Genomic DNA, 25,814 nt, shown 5'->3' with positions numbered 1-25,814 from the left:
CTGACGCTGTGATTGATATTATTTTGGCCTCGAGAAGACCATCAACCACTCGAATTTATCAACATACCTGGGTGGCTTTCTCCAAGTGGTGTCAGTCCCACCACCACGATCCATCCTAGGCCAATGTGCACCAGGTACTCCAATTTCTCCATAGTGGCTTTATGATGGGACTTCGACCCAACACTCTACGTAGACATGCGTCTACTCTGTCATCCATTCTCTCAGTGTCCTCTCCTGGAGATCATATTTCCTCACATCCGTTCATCAAACGTTTTTTGAGGGGAGTCGCCCTACGCTGTCCGGCTGTTGTCCATCGGTTCCCCTCATGGAGTTTGCCGAAAGTTCTGCAGGCTTTGCAACGCCCTCCGTTTGAACCCATCAGGACTGTGCCCCTACGCATACTGTCCTTCAAGGTCCTGTTTCTGATCGCAATCACATCTGCCAGACGCGTTTCGGAGTTGGGCGCATTGTCTTCTGCTAGACACCTATGCGTCTTCCATAAGGACTCTGTTGTGCTGAAGACTGACCCTTCCTTTCGTCCCAAGGTCGATTCAGTTTTTCATTGCAACCAGGACATTGTGTTGCCTTCTTTTTGCCCGAATCCTACCCATCCTCTTGAAAAGGCTTGGCATTCGTTAGATGTCCGGAGGGCTCTCAAGACCTACCTGTCTAGGACCCAAGAGATTCGACGAACAGAGTCTCTGTTTGTATCCTTTCATCCAAGGTCTATGGGGCATAAAGTATCCAATTCTACCTTATCCCGTTGGTTAAGGGCATGCATTACTTTAGCTTATGAGTCCCTGAAGCTGTCAGTTCCAGCTAGTATAACGGCTCATTCTACCAGGTCAGCTGCCACTTCGGCTGCTTTTGCCACTAATGCTCCTGTTGCCGATATTTGTAGGGCTGCAGTCTGGTCTACCCCACACTCGTTTATAAGGCATTATAAAATTGATCGTTATGCCTCCGCTGACGCATCTTTCGGCAGACGAGTGTTGCAACAGGTTCTTAATGAGGATTAACATGTGGGTGGTCCCTCCCTATATGGGTTGCTTTGGTACATCCCACGGTGATGGCCCACCTCCTATGGAAAATGTACCATTGGTCTCACCTGAAAGGTGATTTTCATAGGAGTGGGCCATCACGACCCTCCCAGTTGGAGGATGACTAGAGATTTTATCAATGGGTTACATGTTATTGTTACGCTATTATATTTAAATGTAAGAGTGAACTCAAGACTTTTACCTCTGTTATGTTATGTAGTTATCTTAGAGTCATGTTGTTATGCATGTGACTATTATGTTATTTTCCTGGCGGGCCTGTTGGCCTTGTTCTTGTATTTTTAGATATCTCTTTTTAGACTCGCTACGAATGAACTGGAGAGTGGGAGGGGCATGACGTCCCTAGTCTTGACTTCAAAAACATTCTTGCCTTCACACGATAGGTGGAACTATTCCCACGGTGATGGCCCACTCCTATGAAAATCACCTTTCAGGTGAGACCAATGGTACATTTTTCCAAGTCAAGTGGTGTGAGTTGTACCATAGTTTTTAACTTTTTGGTACCTGGCTCACTGCCCAGAAGTGCTGGGAACACATGTTGCATTTATGGCTAGCCTTGACAGGCAATCTGAGATGAGGATACATCTCACTTTGGGGTAGTCTGCAGCTGAGGAGGAATAGGAAATGGAACCATGGGTCATTAGACTCAGAAGACATTGTCTGGATTATAGCTATCTGAGGAATTAAGAGCTGATGAACCTCCCAGAGACAGGAGGCTATATCAGTTACATAAACAGGAGCAGAAAAATGAGAGGCTAATATGAGTGGAATCTGTTCCTAGATTACAAAGTGAGGTTGATGTCAAAGGGAGCTGAGGGTGCTCTTGACCCAGGCTCCAGCTGGAAAGTTGGCTAACCTTGTTTGGGGTCATGGTATCAACTGACCTAATATTATGAGACAGTAAGAACTTTCTCTTACGCATATTTTGAACTGCTTTGAGATTTATAAACTGAAAGAGGCACATTTTTAAAATGCTAAACATTCTAACATTGCAAGGCTGTGTCTGCTTTTTATGATTAATTTTAGGTATTTTGCTTTTTAAACCAATCCCCCTATATAGATGTTTATCATGTTCTTATAGTTCACAAGGCTGACAGTCAATGTTTTCCTGTCATTTAATTAATATTGGAATACAGAGAGAGCTGCCTTGTACTGAGTCATTGGTACTAATTTAGCATTGTCTACACTGAGTGGCAGAAGCTCTCTGGGGTTTCAGATGCCAGAGTTTAAACCTAGGATCTTCCATATGCAAAGCAGGTGCTCTACCACTGAGCGACAGCTGTTCCTCCTGCTTCCTCCACTACTGGGAAGCCTACCGACTTCATTAAACAAGTTTATTTATCTCTGGATATTTTATCATAACTCAAGTACTCTAAAAAAACACCTACTTCCCACTCATAACTAAAAATAATAGATTTTAGTTGCTATTAGAATTCCACATTAAGACTTTCTATTCATAGACACTATTACCAAATAGAAAATGTACAAATAGCAAACTGTTTATTTTTCCTTTCTCAAAGCCAAGAAATGTTCTATCAGATCCTTATCTATGACTTTGGAAACTTTGGAGTTTTAAGATTGTCAGTAAGTATACATTTAAGTTATATATTTTATCACTCAGTGTCGTTTTCTCCATTACTTGAAGACACAGCAGAGATTAAGTAGAGCAATCCTACCTTGCTGGGAAAGAGAGATTTGTGGTATAGCCATCACTGCATCCAGAGCCCTAATGTAGTCCTTGTTTTATGCCAATGCATTTTAGCTGCCATTGATTTCAAAAGTTATCATGCAGTAACAAAATTATTTCCGTTTAGCCAATGGGATTTTTCCTAACTAAACGTTTAAGTTGAAATTGAAATGGTGTGCCAATATTAATGTTGCAATATGCAGTATAGTCAAGAGAACCCAAATTCCAACAGTATTCCAAGGAAAAATATTTATTTTTAAAAACCATATTGCCCTTCTTCATTACTGATCCTAGGATGAGGTACAGCATAGAATAAATTATCAGAAACGGTCAGTCAATCAAAAAACAAATTCTTAAACACAAAGAATACTAAGAACAGCCAAACAGAGGAGAAGCTCAAAATGTCTGTCTTCATTTGCCAGCAAAATTACATCAGTGCCTGATTTGCTTGTGGGGGCAGGGAACATTCCACAAATGGGGCACTGGCACAGACAAGACTGTTTTATGTCACCACTGCATGAGCCTCCCCTAACAGCAGAATGCAGACTACCAGAATGAGAACAGCCATATTAACGAGCCAGTCCCAAGATTGTACCAAGTACATTGGTAAAGATGTGTACCTGCTGAGAGCTACATTGTACGTATTGGGGATTAATCCTTTTTAACATAGCTTTTTCATTGAATGAAACTGTTTTTTCAGTTAAAGCTGTGTTAAATTAAAGGCATTACGTGACATCCACAACTGTAGGGTGATTGCTTTTTGACAAATAGTTGATAGCAGTTATATCTCATCTTTGTTAACTCTAAAAATGATGACAGTTCATACCCCATGGTAAGCATTTATTATTACTGCATGCAAAGGGGCAGAAACTTTCTGCTTACATTTGACAGTCTGCTGGATGCGTGAGTGGCAAGTAGTGATTGCGCTATTTCTTTTTGGCAAATCTAGGAACCGGCTCCTCTCTATGATCTTGCTATGCTTGCCTTGGAGAATGATGAAAGTGGTTGGACAGAAGATGATGGTCCAAAGGAAGGCCTCGCTGAATATATTGTTGACTTTCTAACAAAGAAGAGTGAAATGCTGAAAGATTATTTCTCTCTTGAAATTGATGAAGTAACTACCATTTTGTAGCATCAGATGGTTTAATCAATAGCTACTGAACTGCACACTTTACAATATCTACTGAGGACAGGGCAAGAAACAATTCAGATAATCGTGTCTAAGCTTGATGAGCTTAGAATGAGCACTGTAATGCATATACATGCAACAGCTTCTATCCTCATTTCATGCGAGCCAGGAAGTCTTAGTGGAATGTAGCTTCCTCTTATGTCTGAACCAGGAAACTAGGTCTTAATGCCAGGATAACCATGGCTTAGAGTTGGTATAATATCCTTTTTTAAATCCAGAAGTCATTAATCACCATTTCCCAGTTTGGAGGTAACAGGAAGCTATATTTCACTAAAGACTTCCTGGCTTGGTCGCTTGCTAGTACGGAGAGGAGCAAATTGACTAAATGTGGAAAAATGAGACTTGTACATATCTCGGATTATTCTGCCAAGTAATTATAATCTGAATACAGCTGATAAATAGGAAAACTATAGATAACCATTTGGTCCACTCGGGGGGAAAATCCAAAAGCTACAATAGAGTACCAACTTCGTGAGTACCAACTAAAACAGTAGAAAATAGTGGCTTGCTCATTACACTTTGACATTTTGGATATAGTCTTTTTATTACACTGTGTAGAAGTCTTTGTTCTACATATTAATTTTGTTTTACCTTGGTAAAGGATGGAAACGAATAAAATAGTGGTTGCTCTGCTAGTTCCAAAGGACAGGAGACACAAAATATGTCACAGACAGCACCTAGATCATTGGTTAAAAATGATGTATGTGTAGGTGAAGAAACATCAAAATGATAAGAAAACATTCTGTTTACAGGCAGGGAACCTTACAGGACTACCACTTCTGATAGATAATTATGTCCCTCCTTTGGAAGGGTTGCCTATGCTTGTCCTTCGTCTGGCCACAGAGGTATGTTCAACCTGAATTTGTTTCTTCAGGCAAATTCGCAAATAATTACTTCATTTAGACCAATGGAGTTGGGTCAGTTTTGTTCTTAGCTGCTTGAACTAAGATAAAAGTTAGTGAAGGAGGTTGGGGTGTACCTAATTAGAGGACTGTCTGACATAACTGATGACAGTTTGCATAATTTATTCTGGTTTTGTCAGTCATATGTGGAAGGGATAAGAAGCTAAGCAGGGCCCTGAAGTCCCTCCTCCAACCACCTAATTAGCAGGAATTGCCTAATCACTGTCACTGCCATAGAAACTGGCTTCTTGTTCATTCTTTGAAAGCTGAGATTCTTGGGAAGATGAATGTTATACCAAGTACCGAAATTCTGTTCTCCTGCTATTGTCCATTTAAAACGTCACAATAGGACCTGTTTTTTCCCTTTGCTGCCTCTGTCCATTGCAGATAATATGGCTAATTGCAGTGCAAGGAACTGATCCTCAAAAGCGACATTGATCTTCCTCCAAGAGCATGTCAGAGTGTAATCCTGTCTGAACAGTACAGAACTAATACATGTACTCCTAAAGGACCCCAACAAGAATGTCTAACACTATTGAGATTCAGATGAATAGAACCTGATACAAAATTTGCCAGAAAATTCCCAAGTGGTTATGTTCTAGTAGCAAATCTTTTTGGGTAACAATTCTCTATTAAGCGAATTTTATACAGAGCATTGGAGCCCATATTACAGTTGTCCACAAGAAAAACTTCTTCCTATATGACTCATCTTTACCAGATCTGTAATATTAAAAAGCACTAACATTTGGAATTCACCTATCATAGTGAGTCTACACACATCCCTATGCAACAGCTGTCAGGAAGGTGGCACAGGGACTACAGCATAACGGCCATGATCTACACTACATTTTTAAATATGGGCATGTGAGAATCAGCTGCCATGGTGAAACATTTTTGGTGGCATGCCAATTTGGGTCTCTTTTCTTCATTTTTTAAAAAACTTAAGAATGCTGTACTTAATGATGCTAGAGATCTACAATGAGATTGTAAGGCTGAAGACTGGAATTGAGTTTATATAAATGTTCATCTTTCATATACAGTGCCTTGCAAAAAGTAATCAGACCCCTGACCAATGCTCTCATATTACTGAATTACAAATGGTACATTGTAATTTTGTTCTGTATATTTGATTTTGAAACAAAACTCAAAATCAGTCATTGTAAGGTGACATTGGCTTTATATTGGGAAATGGTTATAAGAAACATAAAAGACTGAAACATGTTGCCTGCATAAGTACTCTACCCGAGTTGTGAAAGCTCCCAGTTTACACAGATGAAAGGAATTGCCATATCAAGGACACAATTACCTTACCATTGGCCTGCACCTGTCAGCTATTAAAGTTGCTGTCACATTGTCAGGATAAAAACCCCACTGTTGAAGGATCATTGGTCAGGCTGTGGATCTGAAGGAAAATGAAGACCAAACAGCATTCTACAGAAGTGAGAGATAACGTAATACAAATGCAGGAGCTACAGAGTTCAGTGGCTGGGAGTGGAGTAATGGTGCACCAATCAACCCTATCAAAAGCTCTGCATAGCACTGGCCTGTATGGGAGGGTGGCAAGAAAGAAGCCGTCACTCAACAAGTACCATCTGAAAGCACATCTGGAGTTCGCCAGAAAACATGAGAGTGCTCCAGCTGCGATGTGGGAAAAGGTTTTGTGGTCAGATGAGACCAAGATAGAGCTTTTTGGCCAAAACTGAAAGACCTATGTGTGGCGCAAACCTAACACTGCCCATTCCTCAAAACACACCATCCCTACAGTGAAGTGGGGATGCTTCTCAGCAGGGACTGGGCATTTGTTACAATCGAAGGAAGAATGGATGGAACAAAATACAGGGAAATACTGCAAGAGAACCTGCTTCAGTCCACTAAACAACTGAAGTTTGGGAGGAAATGAACTTTTCAGCAGGACAATGATCCCAAGCACAAGGCCAAAACAACATTGGAGTGGCTCAAGAACAAAAAGGTGAACGCCCTACAATGGCCCAGATCTCAATCACATTGAGAATCTGTGGTGGTTTTTTTAAAATTGCAGTCTACAAGTGATGTCCAACCAACCTGAACGACCTGGAGCGAATCTGCCAAGAGGAATGAGCCAAAATCCCTTTGACGCTGTGGGCAAAGCTGGTACATACCTACCACAAAAGACTTAAAGGTGGCTTTACCAAATATTAATTATGGGGGTTGAATACTTATGCAAGCAACATGTTCCAGTTTTTTATGCTTCTTACAAACATTTCACAACATAAAACCGATGTCACCTTACAATAATCGATTTTGAGTTTCAGCATTTCAAAATAAGATATACAGAACAAAATTACAATGTACCATTTGTAATTCAGTAATATGAGCATTGGTCAGGGGTCTGATTACTTTTGCAAGGCACTGTATGTTCTATCTGCATTGTTGTATCTAAAATAAACTGAAACTGTCTAGTTGTAACTAATCATTTTACTATACAAAATTCATTGTGATTTTCATACATCCTCCCAGCATCTCAGACTATTGGTTGTTGGATGTTTCAGCGCTGAACTTTCCTACTGGAAAGAGAAATAGTTTGATATTTTAGCACAAGGAAGCTGTACTGGATGCTGCCAGAGTACCTTTTTTATTCTTTTATCAAGCTATTGCTAAAACTAAAAGCTTTTAAAAACATAGGATGAAATTTGTGTCCATGCATGAGCTGAACAGACTTCTGCTTGTGCAGCAGGACTCCACGTTTCCTCTTGAACTCTGTGGAACAGATTAGCGGGGAGCAAGGACAGGAAAAAAGGATAAGTCCTATCACACAAGCAGAAGTCCATTCTCACCCAATTGGATTTTAAAGTTACATTTTCTTTTCCAGGTAAACTGGGATGAAGAAAAGGAATGTTTTGATAGACTGAGTAAAGAATGTGCCATGTTCTATTCCATTAGAAAACAGTATATAATGGAAGAGTCTGATCTTACTACTCAACAGGTACAGTCCTCATTGCTTATCTTTCACATAATGTATAAAAGGTTACTTTTACCCCGCAGCATCAAAACTACACTTGCAGCCATCTTTAACATTAAATGGTGACATTTTAGCAAATGTAGGTACTAAGTCAGTATGTCTTTACGATATGTCAGACATCTCACTGCCAGTGCTGGAGAGCATTATTTATCTCTATGGGCTCCTAGGCCACCTTGTACAATGGAACTTAAAGGCTGCTGCTCGTAGCCTGCTAACATTCAGATTGGATCATGTTAATAAAGGTAGCATCTCTAATAGGGCAAAGATCCTTGAATCGTAGTGCTTTGCCTTACCCCAAATCATAATAGTAAATTAGGGTCAATGAGTCTCAATCCCTAGGATGACAGTGGTATGTCACACTCTCCTCTTGAGGATGGGAAAGGACAGTATTCACTGTGAATGCCTATAGGCTCCTGGCTGTATCCATCCTCATCACAAGCCAAGCATTGAGGTGATGCAGTTCCTTCAATGAAACAGCCATTGCTTCTAGCAGAATAATCAAGTAAGGATTCCAATATAAAAGTATGTATAGATTAAGGAAGAATGGAGCTCAGAAGGGGTTTACAGTATAGGAAGGCAAGTTAGAAGTTCTGTTACCAGAGTGGATGGCACTTAAGAAAAATAAGCCTTCCAGAGCCAACCATGTCTCATGTTAACACAACAGCGCATGCCTGTAGCCATTACAGCTGCCTACTTCACAAGCTGAATGAACAGCACTAGATATAGAAATCAATACTTAGAACTCTGAAAGGAGGTGGTGCATCATCAAAATAATTCTTGAACAAAACATTAGTATTTCTTAAATCCTTAGCAATCTGTTTTACTTAAATTTAACAAAAAAAAATTTTTTTTGCAGGCTGAAGACTCTGGAGCTGGTATGAGATCATGGAAATGGACAGTGGAACACGTACTTTATAAAGCTTTTAGGATATATCTTTTGCCTCCCAAGAACTTCACAGAAGATGGCAACATTCTGCAGCTTGCTAATTTACCAGACTTATACAAAGTCTTTGAAAGATGCTGAACACAGATGTATGAATTAAGATCAGTAGCTATTTATTAACAAGCTTGCTGCTTAGCACTACTGCAGGAAACTCAGTGTTTGAATTGCAGACCAGAAAGTCTGAAGCATTCCAAGTTTCCAAAGTGTCGGAGTACGCACAGCTCTCGTATAGTATTTTATGAAAAAAAATAACCAGTGAATTCCCAAGTTTTCATTCATTCATATCTGAAAAAGAGATAAGGTAGCCAGTTCAGAGTTCTATAGAATTGGTCAGTAAACCCTCTTCAGTATGTTGTCTTATGAACCAATAAAGTAATTGGTCCATTTCTTGTGTTTCAAGGTGTACATGGGACAAATATAAAAATACCAAAATACTAGAGCCAAGTAATAGTATTCTCAATTTCTGCTCATCCCTGACAGTAGCCTAGGACTAGAAGATATTACCATACCTAAACTGAATGCAGAGGACGTGGAAAAAATGCTCAAAGCACCTGCTAGGGGCTAGGTAATAGACTAATGTATCTAGCATTTTTTCTGTGCCTCCAGGATCCTTGTAAAATCTGTGAACTCATCTATGTGAGGCTAGGCACAACATAACAAGCTCCACATATTTGGCAAATGGGTACACTGGAGCTGTGAAGAAAAGTTAGCCATATCCGTTGTCAGCTGTAAAGCAGAATAGCTAACCTGCGTTATAGTTTTAGTATGTGGTAATACTACTTTGAGTCACATGATTAACTGTAAAAGTGAACACAATGAAAAGTTAACTGGAGATTTTAAGTATTTGCAAACGAATGCACAGGGAATAATGTAAAAACATATACCCAGACACATTCAATACTAATTTGGTAAGTAAAGTGTCCATTTAATTTTTCCCCCCACCACATTTCTCCTATCCACCCACATTTCACTCCACACTTAAGCAGCCGCCAACACCTGGTTTTACAATGTACAGCAAAGCATCTTGTAAGTTGGTACTCCTACATGAGGAGTACTTATGGATAGTACTTTTGGAAGTCAAACTCAGGTATGCATCACCCATGCAATAAAGCACATTTTATACAGTCATTTCTATTTTATATAAATTTAAATATTTTACAAAAACGTCCATCAAAATGTATAAAGTTTAGCAAACACAGACCCCAAAATGTATCTTAAAATAAATGTTATCTGATTCCAAAGGTTATTTTAATCTAATCACTGAAATCTACATTGCACCATATAGAAGGCACTTGTGCCATGTGATGTCTTGAGCACATAATTGGTTAATTTGTAATGCAGCATACTCTTGAATCATGCAGTTGTCTCCAAGCACCAAGCATTATTAAAGCAGATGAAAATAGTTCAATGAACAAATCTGATTTCACAATTGTGAAATACAGCATTGGGCTCCAGCAGACTCTAGAATTAAGCTGCTAAAATTCTCATCATAAAAATGCAAACTTTTTTCATTCATTCAAGTTACAAAATGTTTGCCACTTAATTATGAAACTAAAAACGCATTGAACAGCTCACTGTTCAACGTTTGTGCCAAAGAAATTCTGTATTAAAACAAGCTAGGGGCAAGTTTTCAAGGAGCAGTGCACAATTTTTAAGGTTTCCTTCTATTGTTGAGACAGAAGTGCAGTTCTGTTTGCCTTCATTTTCTCCAACCGTTTTACTAAGTGGCTGTTGGTCATCTCCATTTCTTCTATCCGGTCCAATGCTGTTCGTAACTTTAAAAAAAGCCAAAATACATATTAAGTATAACAGTTCATTTTGAGAGAATCTACATTAAAGAATATTACATCAAATCCATGTAGAATTATACAGTTTCAAAAAACAAAGCAAAAACTAAATGACTGGAGCTTTGATGCAGAAAGTATTTTTACATAATCAAGGTCCAAAGGCAATTTAATTATTCTGAAATAAACCGCCATCTACAAACAGAGTTTCTAAGGCAATTTGAGCCCTGCCAAATTGGGTGATTTGTCCAAACAAGATATTTAAACCTTTATCTGCAGTAATTATGTAGAATGTGAAAATCAGATTTTAACAGCAAAGATACATACAAGTAAGTGCAGATCCTTCCATTTGCCTCAATCACTTTTCTCCTAGCTACAAGCAGCTATGGCATTATACCCCAGCAGAGGGGAAAGTTATAGGTAGGTGTGGGAAGTGCTCCAACCTTTGCTATTAACATTGGGGCGCATCTTGCATTAAATAGAACAAGCCCAGGTTTAGAAAGACCCATCTATTGCCATTATCAGTGTTCATTCTTTAGGAAAAGATTTTTTTCTCCACCAGAATACCCACCATGCTACTGTTTGCCATCCCATCATAAGCGACTATACAGTCAAGATAATCTGATTTTGTAGCTGCTAGAGACTAACATTTACTTTGACCTCTGATTCATCCTTTGATTTGTAAACAGTTGGACAACTCCCAAACTATTAAGAAACCTCAATCCCCGAGTGTGAAATACACATTTGAGACGTAATCACTGCCTCATCTTTGTATTTAAGAACATAAGAGCCTGCTGGATCAGGCCAGTGGCCCATCTAGTCCAGCATCCTGTTCTCACAGTGGCCAACCAGGTGCCTGGGGGAAGCCCGCAAGCAGGACCCGAGTGCAAGAACACTCTCCCCTCCTGAGGCTTCCGGCAACTGGTTTTCAGAAGCATGCTGCCTCTGACTAGGGTGGCAGAGCACAGCCATCATGGCTAGTAGCCATTGATAGCCCTGTCCTCCATGAATTTGTCTAATATTTTAATGCCATCCAAGCTGGTGGCCATTACTGTGTCTTGTGGAAGCAAATTCCATAGTTTAACTATGCGCTGAGTAAAGAAGTACTTTTGTTTGTCCTGAATCTTCTAACATTCAGCTTCTTTGAAAGTCCATGAGTTCTAGTATTATGAGAGAGGGAGAAAAACTTTCCTCTATCCACTTTCTCAATGCCATGCATAATTTCATACACTTCTATCATGTCTCATCTGACCCGCCTTTTCTCTAAACTAAAAAGCCCCAAATGCAACCTTTCCTCATAAGGGAGTCGCTCCATTCCCTTGATCATTCTGGTTGCCCTCTGAACCTTTTCCGACTCTATAATATCCTTTTTGAGATGAGGCGACCAGAAACGTACACAGTATTTCAAATGCGGCCGCATCATAGATTTATACAACGGCATTATAATATCGGCTGTTTTATTTTCAGTACCTTTCCTAATTATCCCTAGCATGGAATGTGCCTTTTTCACAGCTGCCGCGCACTGGGGTGACATTTTCATCGTGCTGTCCACTACAACCCCGAGGTCTCTCTCCTGGTCGGTCACCGCCAGTTCAGACCCCATGAAGAGGTACACCTGGCACCTACACTATTATCTTTTCGGCGCCAGGTAAAGACCTTTTTATGCTCCCAGGCATTTTAATCACTCTAATCTTTTTAGCTTTTTAATCTTGTATACTAAGTCTTTATTTTTATTTTCTGTTTAACTGTATTTGTTTTTATGTCATATATGTTTTTGTGATTTTATTATTGCCATGTATGTATTTTACCCTATGCTGTTTACCACCCTGAGAGCTATTTGCTAAGGGCGGTATATAAATGTAACCAAATAAATAAATAAATAGCATATATGTGAAATTAAGATTTTTTTGCTCCAATATGCATAATTTTACACTTGTTTATATTGAATTGCATTTGCCATTTTTCCGCCCATTCACTCAGTTTGGAGAGGTCTTTTTGGAGCTCTTCGCAATCCCTTTTTGTTTTAACAACCTTGAACAATTTAGTATCGTCAGCAAACTTGGCCACTTCACTGCTCACTCCTAACTCTAGGTCATTAATGAACAAGTTGAAAAGTACAGGTCCCAATACTGATCCTTGAGGGACTCCACTTTCTACAGCCCTCCATTGGGAGAACTGTCCGTTTATTCCTACTCTCTGCTTTCTGCTTCTTAACCAATTCCTTATCCACCAGAGGACCTGTCCTCTTATTCCATGACTGCTAAGCTTCCTCAGAAGCCTTTGGTGAGGTACCTTGTCAAATGCTTTTTAAAAGTCTAAGTACACTATGTCCACTGGATCACCTCTATCTATATGCTTGTTGACACTCTCAAAGAATTCTCATAGGTTACTGAGACAGGACTTTCCTTTGCAGAAGCCATGCTGGCTCTGCTTCAGCAAGGCTTGTTCTTCTATGTGCTTAGTTAATCTAGCTTTAATAATACTTTCTACCAGTTTTCCAGGGACAGTAGTTAAGCTAACCGGCCTGTAATTTCCAGGATCCCCCCTGGATCCCTTTTTGAAGATTGGCGTTACATTTGCCACTTTCCAGTCCTCAGGCACGGAGGAGGACCCGAGGGACAAGTTACATATTTTAGTTAGCAGATCAGCAATTTCACATTTCAGTTCTTTGAGAACTGTCGGGTGGATGCCATCCGGGCCCAGTGATTTGTCAGTTTTTATATTGTCCATTAAGCCTAGAACTTCCTCTCTCGTTACCACTATTTGTCTCAGTTCCTCAGAATCCCTTCCTGCAAATGTTAGCTCAGGTTCAGGGATCTGCCCTATATCTTCCACTGTGAAGACAGATGCAAAGAATTAATTTAGCTTCTCTGCAATCTCCTTATCGTTCTTTAGTACACCTTTGACTCCCTTATCATCCAAGGGTCCAATTGTCTCCAATTGTTGGTTTTTATGTTCTTAGCAATGTTCTTTTTTAGCATCCCTTATTGTCTTCTTGCATTTCTTTTGCCAGAGTTTGTGTTCCTTTTAATTTTCCTCGTTCGGACAAGACTTCCATTTTCTGAAGGAAGACTTTTTGCCTCTAAGAGCTTCCTTGACTTTTCTCGTTAACCATGCTGGCATCTTTTTGGCCCTGGTGGTACCTTTTCTGATCTGCGGTATGCACTCCAGTTGCGCTTCTAATATAGTGTTTTTAAACAACTTCCAAGCATTTTCGAGTGATGTGACCCTCTCGACTTTGTTTTTCAGCTTTTTTTTATCAATCCCCTCATTTTTGTAATGTTTCCTCTTTTGAAGTCAAATGTGACCGTGTTGGATTTTCTTGGCAATTGGCCATCTACATGTATGTTTAATTTAATAGCACTATGGTCACTGCTCCCAATCGGTTCGACAACACTTACATCTCGCACCAGGTCCCAGTCCCCACTGAGGATTAAGTCCAGGGTTGCCGTCCCTCTGGTCGGTTCCATGACCAACTGGTCTAGGGCATAGTCATTAGAATATCTAGAAATTTTGCTTCTTTGTCGTGACTGGAACACATATGCGGCCAGTCTATGTCCGGGTAGTTGAAGTCACCCATTACTACCACATTTCCTAGTTTGGATGCTTCCTCAATTTCATATCTCCAGGTCTCCCTGAGCATTTTGATCAGGGGGACGATAGATCATTCCCAGCATTAAATCCCTCCTGGGGCACGGTATCACCACCCACAACGATTCTGTGGAGGAGTCTGCCTCTTTTGGGGTTTCGAGCTTGCTGGATTCAATGCCTTCTTTCACGTATAGAGCGACACCACCACCAATACGTCCTTCCCTGTCCTTCCGATATAGTTTATATCCAGGGATAACTGTATCCCACTGGTTTTCTCCATTCCACCAGGTCTCCGTTATGCTCACTATATCAATGCTCTCCTCTAAGACCAAGCACTCCAGTTCTCCCATCTTGGTTCGGAGGCTCCTAGCATTAGCGTACAGGCACTTGTAAGCAGTATCTCTCTTCAAGTGTCTTTGGCACTTGTGGTTAGGCCTGTGGTAATTTTGCCCTTCTGAATTGATATCCTTTGCCCCTGCTCTCACAATGCGTACTTCTAGGCCTACCCCTTTTAAAATTTCATCATTTCTTTGGTCTTTATCCCAGGGGGGAGGTTTATTCCGAACCGGACCTTCCTCAGCTCCTGTCGGGTTTCCCCCCTCAGTCAGTTTAAAAGCTGCTCTACCACCTTTTTAATTTTAAGTGCCAGCAGTCTGGTTCCATTCTGGTTCAAGTGGAGCCTGTCCCTTTTGTACAGGCCCGGCTTGTCCCAAAATGTTCCCCAGTGCCTAACAAATCCAAACCCCTCCTCCCGACACCATTGTCTCATCCACGCATTGAGACTACAAAGCTGTGCCTGGCTGGCTGGTCCTGTGCGTGGAACCACTAGCATTTCAGAAAAAGCCACCTTGGCGGTCCTGGCTTTCAGCATCCTACCTAGCAACCTAAATTTTGCTTCCAGGACCTCACGGCTGCATTTTGCCATGTCGTTGGTGCCAACGTGCACCACGACCACTGACTCCTCCCCAGCACTGTCTACCAAACTATCTAAACAACGGGCGATATCCTCAGCCTTCACACCAGGCAGGCAAATCACCTTGCGGTCTACACGCCCATCACACACCCCACTGTCTATATTCCTAATGATCGAATTGCCCACTACAAGGATCCCTCCATCCCCTGGACATATATCCTTGGTACGAGAGGATAGCTGCTCATCCCCCAAGGAATGGGTCCCTTCTAAGGGATTGTTTCCCTCTTTCTCAGCTGGATGCTCTCCTTCCCCGAGACCATAGTTCTCCATGACAGCAGGAGAGCTATCGTCCTTGGAGTGGGACACAGCTATAACGTCCCTGAAGGCCTCCTCCACACACCTCTCTGCCTCTCTCAGCTTTTCCAGGTCAGCCACCTTGGCCTCAAGGAAATGAAGTCGTTCCCGGAGAGCCAGGAATTCATTGCACCAAGAGCACACCCACAGGACAGAAGCCTGCCATTCTAGCTGTTTCATCCTCTAAGATACTCTAAAAAACTCTGAAATGGCAAGTGCAGCATTTTTCAGCCATAAAAATCTCTGCCTCTCCAATTGGTATTCAAGCTGAAACAGCAGAGGGCTAGCTTGCAAGTTGACATAGTCCTCCTCCACAGAGCTAGAAGTACTGCTCATGCAGGCCGTGTGTGTTATTCCAAGTCTGGAGGAGCATTCATACACACCCCAGGCCAAATAGAATGTGGGAAGCTTCCCAAGTTGTGGTTCCTGGGAGTATTGTCCACCTCAATATCTCCTAGGCTTTTCTGTTAAGATTGCTCCCTCTGATGCGGTCATGTCTTCCTAGATTTGGAACTGGGCCATTTGCTTTTCTCAGCATAACCTCAGTTACATTCGGTGTTATAGCTTCATATACTGCAGCAGTAGCCCACCTTGCTGGCTTTTTACTTGGGTATTTACATGCTAGTAGCAGAAGACGGGCACAAAAGGACGCTTTCTAAACAAAATCAACAGAGCATAGCCAAAGCTGACAAACATTTAAGACTCTAAGCCAATTAATTAAAGCTGAGATGAGCAGTCCTGACTGCAAATATAAGTGAAGTCATCAACTTAGGTATCATAAGATTAAGCAATCTTCGGGGTCCCTACCCATCTTAACAATCTTATGCAAGGCAGCAAGGGTATAAAATAACCAGTCCGATAAAAAAGCAAACAAGCACAGAGCTCTGAGAATCTTGTTACTGCCGAGTGAGTAGGACCAGAACTGGGTGGTATATCCTCCCACAAGTTTAATTAGTGCCTTGTGGAGTAAGTGGAAGGAGTAACCCATCTCAGAATACCCTTATCCACTGAGGCAGGAGGTGCAATTCCTATCTAAGTGTTAAAGCAGTCTGCTGTCCTGTCTTCTTCACACAAGAGAAGCAGGAATAGAGTCTTACTTCCTACACACAGGAGAAATGCAGTACAACAGCGAAAGAAATCCCCTCCTATATAATGTCTCACTGCCAGTAGTGCTGTGACAAATTCAGAAGTGCAGAGTCCCTTCATGATACTCACATTACACTCACACCCTCAAAGCCCAACCCCCAGGATTCACTGTCTCTTCTGCAATTACAGAATTATAGAACCAGAAAGCTGTTGTGTACATAGGCTCCCCCACCATCTCTCTTGCTGAGGGCTGAATGTTGCCAGAAACCTTTTGATTTTAAGAATTATGAAATTAAGCCAAGTGTGAGACTAGGAATTGGGAGACCAAGGTACTTTACCATGAAGCTCACTTCTTAATCTAGGCGAGGAACCAATCAGCATGAAAAGGGAGGCATGTGTTAGCTACTGAGAAGAGACTTCTTATTATTATTTATTATTATTATTATTTATTAAATTTATATACCGCCCGACTAGCAATAGCTCTCTGGGCGGTGAACATAAAACAGCATAAAAATACAATAAATAACAAAACAATACTAAAATACAAGCAACAATCCAACACAATAAACATTTTTAAAATTAAATCAGTGTAACTTAAAATGCTTCAGAGAATAGGAAGGTTTTGACCTGGCGCCGGAAGGAGAGCAGAGTCGGCGCCAGGCGTACTTCCTCAGGGAGACTGTTCCATAGTTCGGGGGCCACCACTGAGAAGGCCCTAGATCTTGTCATCACCCTCCGGGCCTCCCTGTGAGTTGGAACCCGGAGGAGGGCCTTCGTAGCAGAACGTAGTGCACGGGCCGGTTCATATCGGAAGAGGCGTTCCGCAAGGTATCGTGGTCCCGCACCGTATAAGGCTTTATAGGTTAATACCAACACTTTGAATCTAGCCCGGAAACATATTGGCAACCAGTGCAAGCTGGCCAGAACAGGTGTTATATGCTCGGACCGCTTGGTCCTTGTCAGCAATCTGGCCGCCGCATTTTGCACTAGTTGTAGCTTCTGAACTGTCTTCAAAGGTAGCCCTACGTAAAGCGCATTACAGTAATCCAAACGTGAGGTTACCAGAGCATGCACCACTGATATAAGGTCCTCTTTACTCAAATAGGGACGTAGCTGGGCTACTAACCGAAGTTGGTAAAACGCATTCCTAACCACCGAGGCTACTTGAGCCTCAAGTGAGAGGGAAGAGTCTAAAAAGACTCCCAGACTACGAACCCGGTCCTTTAGGGGGAGTGTAACCCCGTCCAGGACAGGGTATATATCCACCATCCGATCAGAGAACCTGTCCACCAACAGCATCTCAGTCTTGTCTGGATTGAGCTTCAGTTTGTTAACTCTCATCCAGTCCATTGTCACGGCCAGGCAACGGTTCAGCAAATCGACAGCCTCACCTGAAGAAGATGAAGAGAAGTAGAGCTGCGCGTCACGCACTCCAAAACTCCTGATGACCTCTCCCAACGGCTTCATGTAGATATTAAAAAGCAGGGGGGACAAAACTGACCCCTGCGGGACCCCATATTGGAGAGCCCGCGGTGTCGAGCAATGTTCCCCAAGCACTACCTTCTGGAGACGACCCGCCAAGTAGGAGCGGAACCACTGCCAAGCAGTACCTCCAACTCCCAACTCCGCGAGCCTCTCCAGAAGGATACCATGGTCGATGGTATCAAAAGCCGCTGAGAGATCAAGGAGAATCAACAGAGTTACACTCCCTCTGTCTCTTTCCCGACATAGGTCATCGTACAGGGTGACCAAGGCTGTCTCAGTGCCAAAACCGGGCCTAAAACCCGATTGAAATGGATCTAGATAATCAGTTTCATCCAATAGCGCCTGGAGCTGGCCAGCAACCACCCGTTCCAAGACCTTGCCCAGGAATGGAACATTCGCCACTGGCCTGTAGCTGTTAAAATTGTCTGGGTCCAAGGAAGGCTTTTTCAGGAGTGGTCTCACCACTGCCTCTTTCAGACAGCCCGGGACCACTCCCTCTCGTAAAGAGGCATTTATCACTTCCTTGGCCCAGCTACCTGTTCCATTCCTACTAGTTTTTATCAGCCAGGAGGGGCAAGGATCCAGTACCGAAGTGGTTGCACGTACCTGTCCAAGCACCTTGTCCACGTCCTCGAGTTGAACCAACTGAAGCTCATCCAACAAAACAGGACAAGACTGTGCTCCGGACATCTCACTAGGATCTACTGCTATAACTTGAGAGTCTAGGTCCTGGCGGATACATGAGATCTTATTCTGGAAGTGATCGGCAAACTGATTACAGCGGGCCTCCGATGATTCCACCGTGTCCGGAGGGTTTGAATAGAGAAGCCCCCGGACAACTCGAAAGAGCTCCGCTGGGCGGCAAAGAGATGATTTAATAGTGGCAGCAAAATGATGTTTTTTAGCTGCCTTCACTGCTCCTACATAGAGCTTAGTCGAAGCACTAACCAGCGCATAATTGTATCCGTCGGGAGTTCGTCTCCATTTCCGCTTAAGCCTCCTCCTATCTTGCTTCATCGCTCTCAGCTCCGGAGTATACCATGGAGCTGTATGAGCTCTACACAGGAGAGGGCGTGCAGGAGCGATCGTGTTTACAGCCCGGGTCATCTCCGTATTCCACAGAGCGACCAGGGCTTCAGCAGGAGCGCCAGTCCTATCAGCCGGAAAATCCCCCAGAGCCCTTTAAAAACCTTCAGGATCCATTAGTCTCCGGGGGCGGACCATTTTAATAAGTCCCCCACCCTTGCAGAGGGAAGAGGTTACTGAAAGTCTAAACTTCAGCAAGCAGTGGTCTGTCCATGACAAAGGGAGTGTTGTAAAACTCCCCACATCCAGATCACTTTCCCCATGCTCAGTAGCAAAAACAAGGTCTAGAGTGTGCCCCGATACATGTGTTGGACCACTAACATATTGAGACAGCCCCATGGCTGTCATGGAAGCCATGAAGTCCTGAGCCGCGCCAGACAAAGTGGTCTCGGCATGAATGTTGAAATCCCCCAGTACTATTAGTCTGGGGGACCTCAACAATATATCCGAGACCACTTCCGCCAGCTCAGTTAGGGAAGCCATTGGGCAGCAAGGTGGGCGGTACACCAAAAGGATTCCCAGCCTGTCCCTCTGGCCCAACACAAGGTGCAAACACTCCAGGCCAGTAACTGAATGAACATGGTGCTTGGTGAGTGAGATGGAACTCTTATAGACGACAGCAACCCCACCTCCCCGACCCTCAGATCTACCATGATGCTGAACCAAGTACCCCGGTGGGCAGAGCTGAGAGAGACCAACTCCTCCCTGCTCACCCACCCAGGTCTCGGTTATACATGCCAGATCGGCTGCCTCATCCACAATCAAATCATGGACGAGGGAGGTTTTATTATATACCGATCTGGCATTTAATAACAGCAACTGGAGATCTGAGAGTTGGCTGATAGGACTACCAACGACCTTGCGGGTGTGGGAAGGACTGGAACAAGGCACAGCCACAACATGTCTGGACCGCGTTCCCCTTACCCGCCACGTCCTTCTCACAGCGCCATACCTTCCTTTGCCCGTCACTACGGCAATTGGGGCCCCCTCAAGTCTCCCCGCCTGATGGATAAAACTCTCTCCGAAGCACATAATACAACTAAAATATACAACAATTAAACGTATAAAAACAGCCATATATACAGCCATATATACAGCATATAAACATACACACTCGCTCAGACATACATTAATATAATCAGGCACCCATTCATCTCAAATTGCATCAACACACCAACAAAAAAAAAAAAAAAAAGAAAGAAAAGAAAGCAGCAGCACAGCAGCAGCAGCCTCTCCTTCCCTTGGGCGATGGTTTCTTTCTCCTGCAGGGCCTGGGTCTCCCAGGCCACCTCAGCCAGCTGGCTTATGTATCCCTCCAAAGAGGGACAGGTGGTAAGAATCAGTCCTGGCTGGCTGGGTACCTGGGGCCTGGTCCTGCCAGGCAGAAGTCCCTCAGGGAAGGGTGGTGGAGATGGTGGTCCCACAGTAGCAGCAGCAGCCTCTCCTTCCCTTGGGGCGATGCTTTCTTTCTCCTGCAGGGCCTTAATGATTGACTCACCTCCTTTCACTCTGATTGGCTCCAATCAGCATGAATGGACACGGATGCATGTTAGCCGAATGAGAAGACTCTTGTCAGTGGCTAACACGCTCCCCCTTCATGGTGATCGGCTTGTACATTGAGAACCTGCTCCCCAAAAATATAAGGGATCCACAACCCTGGATGACTACACCCGTGCTCACTACCCTTGAGCTTTTAAAAATTGCAACAGAACTAGCTCCATGTCAAAAATGTGGCTCTCTATGCTCACAATTCCTCTTACCGGAAGCACACAAAGCAACACTTTGCTGGCAGAACATTTCTAAGGCTTTGGTATAAATATAACTCAACCCACCTTTAAATGTTAAATTAATTACAATTTCTTATATTTAAATTCTTATGATTTGGTTGCACTGAATGAAAAAGGCAATTACCTCTCGCTGAAGTTTTCTCTTTTCTGCTTTGAGTTCATCTTCTACTTTTTCTGCGTTCTCTGCAGCAGTTTTATATCTTACTACTTGTCCCTCAAGTCTTACAACCTAAAAGACCAAATAGGTTTAAATAACAATTCGCTTATGATCCCATAAGTACTCACTTTATCTGTGGCCTTCCCTTATGTAGCACTAAAAGGGCATGAAACGTTACCTTTCTTTACTGCCTTCCTTCAAGCAACCAATTCATGTTTCTGTATTCAGGCTATTACATCTCAGCTTTATCAACCAAATTTTGAACAAACCCTAGTTGCCCCACATACAGCTGTTTCACTCCTCTTTTACATGAGCCAGTGAACAAAGTAGGAAGCCTTCAGTTAAACTATAACTTCCCATTGTGTCCAAACATGCCAGAATATTAAGCCTACTTTAAAACATGTGGCAAGTATGTGCTGAGTGAGATAATGCCTCAGAATCTCACAGGACACCAATGAATTTAAGTGAACTGTGAAGCAGGAATCAACGCTATCAAGCACTATTTTTAAAATCTGTACCTGGACCCCACACTTTTTCAGATGCATTATTCCTAGACTTTTAACCATGAGGTAGTTGTGTTCTCCCTTTTTTTAACTTGGAATGTAAATAGTTCTTTTCTTGCAAAGTTCACATCCAACAACTCATGCATACACTTAATAGTTCTTCTGAAGAATGACATTTGATTTCAGGGATAGTTGCTCGATGGGAGCATGAAGCCTTGAGAATCATATGCCTGACTGTATGACGAAAGGATTTCCGCACTGGCAATAGACCCAATGAATTATGACATCAAGTTGGTTCTGCAGCCTACTATGGAAGAGCAGAGCACTTGTATGTGGTATCTATAAAAGTTTGGGAATATATATACCAATATCTTAAAAGTACCTACATTTTGTTCCAGAGTAGTTATGTCTTGTTCTGCTTTTGAAAGTTTAAATTTGAATTCACTTATTTGTCTGTTGGCATCTCCTAAACACAAGAAAATTGCATATTTAAAGGGCTGTAAACTGAACATTTACATTTAAATCAAAACATCACTGAAGATTATATTGGTAGTTCCTTTGATTAAAAAAGAAAGGAATTTCTAGGCTTACCTGTAAATCTGAGGGAAGGAGAGCACCTGTTATAGGAATCTTTGAGGAGAGAATGGTATTTTCTACATATTTCTATACCTCTAAGTCTTCCAGAGTTGCAGAACTGAACAGTTTTAGCCAATGGTTTTATTGAAACACAAAATACAACATCCCTGGATAATGGACTTCTTATTTTTAGTGTGGTGATGGTTTGGTGATTCAAAAAGATTTAGTCCAATAAAAATTAAATATTCTTGAAGTATGAACTTAGATAACAAAAAAGATGCTTTACTATGGTGCCATGTTTGTCCTCACTTGCTGTAGGGCTTGGGGGAGAAACAATCCTCAAGAAGGGTCAACTTCTTTAAGTTAGCTGACCTGATCTGAGAAAAGTTATGACAGGCTACACTTTTGTTTGGACATTAAACTATACATTTTTATAGTATTTAAACCTGGAAGGTTATTTCATAAATCATATCTTAGCCATGATATTTAAAGGCTTGTTTAAAGGCATAAATAGGAAGGATATTGTTTTCAAAGGGAATGACTGGGATTTCTCGCTGGTACTATCGTGAAACAGAACATGTCACCAATTTTTGTCTGCATTGAGCCTTCTGACTCTGTTTCTGACACTGCAGATCTCCAGTCTATGACCCCTACCTCATTTAAGGCAACTATAGATTCAGGGACAAAGTGCATAGTAAAATTATAAGAGATGTTTCCTAATGTAAGATGGAAACGAACAAAGTTTTCAAATACAAATAAACATTTTCAAATGGACCATTGGTCTCACCTGAAGGGTGATTTTCCTATGAGTACGGACATCACAGCGGGTGTTAGCTCCACCTATCGTGCGAAGGCAAGAATGTCTTTGAAGTCAAGACTAGGGGCATCAGGCCCCTCCCACTCTCCAGTTCATTCGCAGCGAGTCTAAGGAGAAATATATAAAGATACAAGAACAAGGCCAACCGGCCTGGCAGCAGGAAAATAACACAATAGTACCATGCATAGTAACATGACTGCAACATAGCGGTATAACAGAACTAGAAGTCTTGACTTCACTCTTAAATTTAAATATAATAGCGTAACAGTAATATATATAAAATATATATAAAAAATATATAGTCATCCTCCAACTGGGAGGGTCGTGATGTCCGTACTCATAGGAAAATCACCCTTCAGGTGAGACCAATGGTCCATTTTCCCTATGAGTCCGGCCATCACAGCGGGATGTACCACAGCAGCCCATACAGGGAGGGACCACCCACATGTTAATCCTTATTAAGAACCTGTTGCAACACTCGTCTGCCGAAAGAAGCGTCAGAGTCCTTATGGAAGACGCAAAGGTGTCGAGCAGAAGACAATGCGCCCAACTCCGAAACGCGTCTGGCAGATGTGATTGCGATCAGAAACAAGACCTTGAAGGACAGCATATGTAGGGGCACAGACCTGATGGGTTCAAACGGAGGGCGTTGCAAAGCCTGCAGAACCTTCGGCAAACTCCATGAAGGGAACCGATGGACAACAGGCGGAGAGCGTAGGGCGACTCCCCTCAAAAAGCGTTTGATGAACGGATGTGAGGAAATATGATCTCCAGGAAAGGACACTGAGAGAATGGACGACAGAGTGGACGCATGTCGACGTAGAGTGTTGGGTCGAAGTCCCATCATAAAGCCGCTATGAAGAAATTGCAGCACCTGATGCACAGTGGCTTGGGATGGATCCTGGTGGTGGGACTGACACCACTTGGAGAAAGCCACCCAGGTATGTTGATAAATACGAGTGGTAGATGGTCTTCTCGAGGCCAAAATAATACCAATCACTGCGTCAGACAGACCAGCTGACCTCAAATGTCCCCGTTCAAACGCCACGCTGTTAGATTGAGCCAAGTAGGGTCCTGATGCAGTACTGGACCCTGGGATAGAAGGTCTGGCCTGACTGGAAGTGTCCAAGGATCCATCATTGACATTGCCAGAAGATCTGAAAACCACGGTCGGCGTGGCCAAAATGGTGCTATCAGAACCAGCTGTGCCCTCTCAGTTCGCGCCTTCCTCAAGGTTTTGGCTAACAATGGTATGGGAGGAAAGGCGTACAATAGGCCGTCTGGCCACGGTGTTGTCAGAGCATCCACTGCTTCTGCTGTTGAGTCCAGGTATCGGGCAAAGTACCTGGGAAGCTGGCAATTGCGACTGGAAGCAAACTGGTCGACTGAGAGGGCGCCGAACCGAGACTGGAGACGATGGAAAATGGCTGGATGAAGTTTCCATTCTCCCGGAAATACCTGTTGTCTGCTGAGCAAGTCTGCTGTCACATTCCAAATCCCTCTGAGATGTTCTGCTTTCAGGGATTGTAGATGTTGTTCTGCCCAGACAAAAATGAGGGAGGCTAAGTCCTGCAGGGGACAAGACCTGGTGCCCCCTTGTCTGTTCAAATGTGATTTTACACACGTGTTGTCTGTTCGAATGAGCACATGGTCCAAAGGGAACAGAGACTGAAAATGACGTAGAGCTAAGTGGACAGCCTTTAGCTCCAGCCAGTTGATGCTTTGAGTTTGCTCCGCGGTGGACCAAACCCCCTGAACGTACTGGGAGTTGCAGTGGGCTCCCCAACCGATGAGGCTGGCATCTGTGGTTACAACGGTTCTGCGGGGTTCTCTGAACGACGTGCCCTTGGAGAGGTGTTGAACCTTGGTCCACCAGCGGAAGGAGAGGCGCAGTGCGGGGCTCAAACGAACTTTGCGATGGTTGGTGCTGGCAATGTCCTGTTTAAACGGCAACAGAGTCCATTGAAGGTGTCGAGTGTGTGCTCGAGCCCATGGCACAATGTGGATGGTAGAAATAAACATCCCGAGCGTTCTGGCAAGAAGCATGACGTCTGCGGATGTTTGTTGCATCAGGGACCTTGCGATGTTTGTGATGGCAGTGATGCGATCTGGAGCCAAGAAGACCATTGCCTGCAGGGTGTCCAACATTGCCCCTAGATGTAGTAGGCGTTGGGTTGGTTGGAGATGGCTTTTGTCGAAGTTGACAAGCCAGCCGTAGGCCTGCAAAACATTGAGGGTGATCATTAAGTGATGATGAGCCAGCTCCTCAGACTTGGCCCGTATTAACAGATCATCCAGATATGGGTAGATATGAACCCCTTGGGTCCGGAGGTAAGCCACTAGGATGAGTAGCACCTTGGTAAACACTCTTGGAGCAGAGGAGAGGCCGAATGGCATCGCTCTATATTGAAAGTGCTGGTGGCCAAAAGCAAACCGAAGAAACTTCCTGTGAGCTATACAAATGGGCACATGGAGATACGCTTTCTTAAGGTCGATAGAAGCCAGGAAGTCTCCTTCATGCAGACTCTCCGTAATGGAATGGAGTGATTCCATTTTGAACCTGCGATATGTTACAAAACAGTTGACAAACTTGAGGTCCAATACCGCCCTCCATGATAAATCTCGTTTTGGGACAGCAAATAGGAGGGAGTACACCCTTTCCGACCTCTCAGTTGTGGGAACTGGCTCTATCGCCGCTATGTCCAAGAGGTGGTGGATAGCTGTCTGCATGATGTTGTGCCTGGCTGGTGCCCTTGGGCAAGGGGACGGATGGAATCTGTCTGATGGGGTTGCCCAGAACTCTATGGCATAGCCATAACTGAAAAGGTCCCTGATCCAGGAGACCGTAGTAAGGCGCAGCCATCGATCTCCAAAATTAAGTAATCTGCCACCTATGGG

General features: G+C 43.0%; 2 protein-coding genes across 22 annotated transcripts in view; one reads left to right on the top strand and one right to left on the bottom strand.

Annotated features, from left to right (window-relative positions):
• Positions 1-12,363, top strand: part of MLH1 (mutL homolog 1) — a 50,932-nt gene extending 38,569 nt beyond the window's left edge. The window contains exons 15-19 of the mRNA XM_061586787.1: positions 2,579-2,642; positions 3,695-3,859; positions 4,687-4,779; positions 7,685-7,798; positions 8,691-12,363. Of these exons, the coding sequence (XP_061442771.1) occupies positions 2,579-2,642; positions 3,695-3,859; positions 4,687-4,779; positions 7,685-7,798; positions 8,691-8,858 (604 nt within the window). The 3' untranslated portion in view covers positions 8,859-12,363. The remainder of the gene's footprint in view (positions 1-2,578; positions 2,643-3,694; positions 3,860-4,686; positions 4,780-7,684; positions 7,799-8,690) is intronic.
• Positions 9,682-25,814, bottom strand: part of LRRFIP2 (LRR binding FLII interacting protein 2) — a 105,708-nt gene continuing 89,575 nt past the window's right edge. For all 21 annotated transcript variants that reach the window (XM_061586792.1, XM_061586796.1, XM_061586807.1 and 18 more), the window contains 3 exons: positions 21,910-21,989; positions 20,988-21,092; positions 9,682-10,552 (listed from right to left, as the gene is read on the bottom strand). In XM_061586792.1, the coding sequence (XP_061442776.1) occupies positions 10,442-10,552; positions 20,988-21,092; positions 21,910-21,989 (296 nt within the window). In that variant the 3' untranslated portion in view covers positions 9,682-10,441. The remainder of the gene's footprint in view (positions 10,553-20,987; positions 21,093-21,909; positions 21,990-25,814) is intronic.

Source organism: Rhineura floridana, chromosome 10 (assembly GCF_030035675.1).
Source record: "Rhineura floridana isolate rRhiFlo1 chromosome 10, rRhiFlo1.hap2, whole genome shotgun sequence".
Taxonomy (NCBI): Eukaryota; Metazoa; Chordata; class Lepidosauria; order Squamata; family Rhineuridae; genus Rhineura; species Rhineura floridana.
Note: the sequence above shows the minus strand (reverse complement) of the source record. Positions and strands in the feature narration are given on the sequence as shown.